This window comes from Podarcis muralis, chromosome W (genome assembly GCF_964188315.1).
Source record: "Podarcis muralis chromosome W, rPodMur119.hap1.1, whole genome shotgun sequence".
NCBI classification, from domain to species: domain Eukaryota; kingdom Metazoa; phylum Chordata; class Lepidosauria; order Squamata; family Lacertidae; genus Podarcis; species Podarcis muralis.
The window spans coordinates 4,394,206-4,398,411 of NC_135674.1; the positions used below are offsets into that span (position 1 = coordinate 4,394,206).

At 40.6% G+C, this 4,206-nt stretch overlaps 1 protein-coding gene across 1 annotated transcript; it reads right to left on the reverse strand.

Annotated features, from left to right (window-relative positions):
* Positions 1–524: 524 nt before the first annotated feature.
* LOC144326443 (uncharacterized) lies at positions 525–3,859 on the reverse strand. The gene is made up of 2 exons (XM_077922996.1): positions 3,812–3,859; positions 525–3,076 (listed from the first exon to the last, which is right to left on the reverse strand). Exons 1-2 carry the CDS (start codon positions 3,857–3,859, stop codon positions 554–556), a joined length of 2,571 nt encoding a protein of 856 aa, XP_077779122.1. The 3' UTR covers positions 525–553.
* Between the last annotated feature and the right edge of the window lie 347 nt (positions 3,860–4,206).

Below are 4,206 nucleotides of genomic sequence, written 5' to 3' on the forward strand. Positions count from 1 at the left end.
GCAGCAGTTGCAAAAAGTGCTACCCGCCAGGTCACATACTTATCTGTGTCTGCAAGGAGATATAACATCATATCAAGGGGGTTCTGGCCAGGGGACCCTGTCATTATAGGTACCAAAAATCTTTTTCTTGCATCATTATATAACGGACAGTGCAAGATATAATGCATAAGGTCCTCTACTTCAGAACATCCCCTAATGCAAACACGTTCGTTTTTTGGTATGCCTCTATGTCTCCCATCTCTATAAGCAGAGCTTATTGTATTTAGTCGTAGCTCTGTAAAAGCTTTTCGAAGCTGTGCAAAAGTCAATTCATTAAAATAAGATATGTGTTCATTGACCTCTCTAAGTTTAAAATACAATGGGGCGCATGTAGATGTGCACATAGAGTTTAGATCGTTTTTAGTTGCCACTGCCCTTATGGTTCGTTTAAAAATATTTTTCTGTGAATATAAGGGGAGTTCTTTAATCTCTGTCACTGAGAGATCATATTTGCCCATCAGTTGGGCAGCATGATGTACCCAGTTTTTAAGGGGTAATCCATTTGAGAGCTCAATCAGGCATTTTTTGGTAGCCTAGTGTTGTCCATCTGTTGAACTCTAAACCAGTAACAGAGAATTCTTTTATCTATTTGGCTCTCTATGCTCAACATGTGAGTTTCCAACCTGACCATGGCAGATTGCACGTCTTTGGGTAAACCTAAAAGAACTCTTAAAAAATAATTCTGTGGGGGTTCCAGACCGGAGACCTTTGAGGTACCCCAAACCTCAGCACCATATAAAATCTGGGCCATTGTTTTTGCTTTATACACAGATAGAGCTGGGTTGACCAGATTTCCCCCTTTACATGCAGCGAATTTCAGAATGGCTTTTGCTGATTTGAAGGCTTGCAATTTGATATTGGATAGCTGTGTATTCCAAGATGCCGTTTCTGAATAAATCAATCCCAGATATTTAAACGTATTTACTTGGTTTATGATGTGTTCATCCAGGTGCCAAACATGCTTTTTGGAACGCTTCCCAAATACAATGACCTGCGTCTTGTCATAGTTTATAGATAAAGCATTCCTCATGCAATATGAACTTAATTTTGCAAGCAGCCGTCTCAGGCCCACCTGGGTTCTAGATACAAGTACTAGGTCATCAGCATACATTAAAACTGAGAGTTTTTGGTCGAGAATTGTGACCGGGGCAAACTGTAGGCCCTCCAGTTCTTTAACCATGTCATTAATATAAAAATTGAACAGGAAAGGTGCCAAAATGCATCCCTGTTTGACTCCAGTGGTGGTCTTAATTCTAGTGGTGAGATGGCCAGCCAGATCCACCTTTACTTGTATTGATGTGTCAGTATATAATGTTTTGATGAGAAATAATAGACGGAGATCTATATTTGTCTTTTCCAATTTTTGCCACAAAGCGTGTCTTGGGACCGTATCAAAAGCTGACTTTAGATCGATAAAAGCAACATATAATTTTTGCTTCAAGTTATGGATGTATTTACATAGCAGAAAGTTCAGCACAAAGCACTGGTCCAATGTGGATTTCCCTCTTTGGAAACCTGCCTGGACTTCAGATATCACTTTATTTGTATCTGCCCATTCTTCTAGTCTCCCAAGAAGGAGCCTGGCATATAGTTTGGAGGCTACATCTAACAAACTAATGGGTCTATAATTGGCAGGGTTTTTCTTATCACCCTTTTTATATATTGGGGCAATTATGCTCAACTTCCACCCTTCAGGTATACGACCTGAGCTGTTAATGTATGAAAACAATTTTGCAAATATGGGTGACCAGAAATCAGGTCTTATTTTATAGATCTCCATTGGGATCATGTCTTCTCCTGGAGCTTTATTAGCTAGTTGGCTTGCGATTAGCCTCTTAATTTGATTGGGCGTGACGTCTGGCCATTCTGGCAGTTCTGATAACTGGGTATAGTAAACTTGTGGGGATAGGTCAGGGCAGGGGCCATATATTTCTGTAAAATATGTCACCCAATCCTTTCCTTGGACAGATGCTTCTAACGAGTAGCCCAGCGCATTTGTGCCTTGGGCAACCAGATGCCAAAATTTCCGTGAGTCCTTCTGAAGTGCTGCATCTCCCAATTCTTTCCACTGTTGTTCATAATATATTTGTTTCTTGCTTTTAAGTAATAATTTATAGTTGTTTCGTAACTGGGCTACCTCAGCTTGTAGGGCAAGATTGTGCTTATCCTGTTTTAACTTCAATTTTCTAAGTACCCTAGCTAGGCATTTTTTGCTATTTTGACATTCCTTATCAAACCAAGTCTGTCTCTTAAACTTTTTGTTTTTTATCACACTAGCTGTGGTCATCAGTGGGCGCATTTGGTTGATTATGTTCTCATAAAGTCCAATTACGTTTCCTGTTTCTAACAACATTTTCCCCTTTAATAAAGCAAATTCATGGGAATCCAGGATCTGAATCATTTTTTCTTGGACCTGTGCATTCCATTTTAACCTTCTATTTCCAAGTATCAGATATTCTGTTTCATCCAATAATTTAGGAAAGGCAGGAGAAAAGAATAATGTCAGAGATAACTCAAGTGGAAAGTGGTCACTTTCAGCTCTAGGAATTATCCTGAAGGTATCTCGGTTAACTGGCACATTATTAGATGTTAGGATATAATCTATGGTGCTAGTAAATCCTCTGGGGGAGGTAAAAGTAAAATAACCCTCTTGATCCCCTTGACCGTGCCCATTGCATAACAAAAGGTTATGCTTTATTATAAGTTCACAAAGATGTTTCCCAGCGCGATTAGAGGTGGTGTCCATTGCTGCCCTCTGACAGATTTCAAGTTCATCCTCCAAGTTTAGACCAGATAATATTGTATTTTGTGGGGAAACAAGGCCGATCCGGGCATTGAAGTCACCCCCCAAGATAATCCGAGGGTTAGGTGACAGAGAGTCAATACTTTCGAGCAGTTGGTCAAGTTTATCCCAATATGATCTCAGTTCCCCACAAGACTTTACTGGAGGTATATACACACATATGCAATAAGTATTTCTCAGGAGACTATCAGAAAGGGACAACAATAAAAAATTTGGGGTGGTCAGCAAGGGACACTGTTGAATTGATACATTAAGAGAGGTTGACACCAGCACCGCCAGCCCCCCACTAGGCCTTCCATACTTTACAGTTTTAAGAGCTGGTTGAGTGTAACTTGTAAAACCCTGTAATTCAACCATAGTGCCCTCTTTTGCCCAGGTTTCTTGAAGAAAGATGATATCATGTGTTTGTAGATAGGAACAGAAGTCACTGTCTTGGATCTTGTTCGTCCACCCTGTTACATTCCATGAGAGAAGTTTAATTGTTTTACAGTGATTTACTCTTAGTCAATTGTTGGCCGATGTGCTCTCGGAGTTTACCAGTTTTTGAGGCAGGTTATTGCTAATGCTAGTGGAATAATCCAGATGTTCGATTATTTCAGTCGTCGTACATAAAGTACTCACATTTGTAATCACTGGGCCTTTTCTTTGCAAATTGTTTGCCAATGGGGATTTCTTGGGTGTATTTCCTGACTCCTCCTCTTCCAAATATCTCATCTTTGTCCAATACTCTGGTGGTTCTATAGTTATCATTCTGTTGTGGCCATTGGGTCTATTATCAGTCTCTGCCTCCGGTTCTTTAATCTCTTTCAATGTCTGGCTCATAAGGTCAAGCCTCTTGATAACTGTTTGTTGCTCTTCCTGAGGGAGATTCCTAAAGGAGCTGAGAAAATCCTCTTCCAAGGGATATACAGAGTGCTCAGATTCCTGAAGTTGATTATCTAGAGGAATCGGCTGTTCCTTTTGGCTCACCTGGTTATTTTGATGTTGGGCATGATCCTGCGAGTTCAACTCAGGCATGTCTGTTTCCTCCCCACCTGCCAAGTCTTTTTGTGATGTCATTACTTCCATTGGGGATCCAGGCTTTGGTTTTGTGGGCCCCTCTGAAGCACCAGTCCTCATCTTACACAAGGGTGCAACAATAGAATTGCAAAATACCCGGGTTGGAAAAACTCCTCTGCTTGACAATCTGAATTTCAGCTTGTGAATTAGTGAGGGCAGTCTAGTAGAGGAAAAAGTTAACATAATTTTTTGGCTTTGATTTGTGGTACTCAAGAGTTCAGTCCTAACGAGGTCGATCTCTGTAAGTCCAATGCCAAGTAAGTCTGATAAATGTCGTTTGGAACGCTGGGCACCTTTCCAGCTAG

What these genes read in the sequence shown, in the direction of transcription:
- LOC144326443 (XM_077922996.1), bottom strand. Translation starts at nt 3,859, where the DNA reads ATGCCTGAGTTGAACTCGCAGGATCATGCCCAACATCAAAATAACCAG. An exon ending in CCCAACATCAAAATAACCAG is followed by an intron (nt 3,077 to 3,811) that starts GTGAGCCAAAAG and finishes TCAATTCAACAG; the next exon opens with TGTCCCTTGCTGACCACCCC.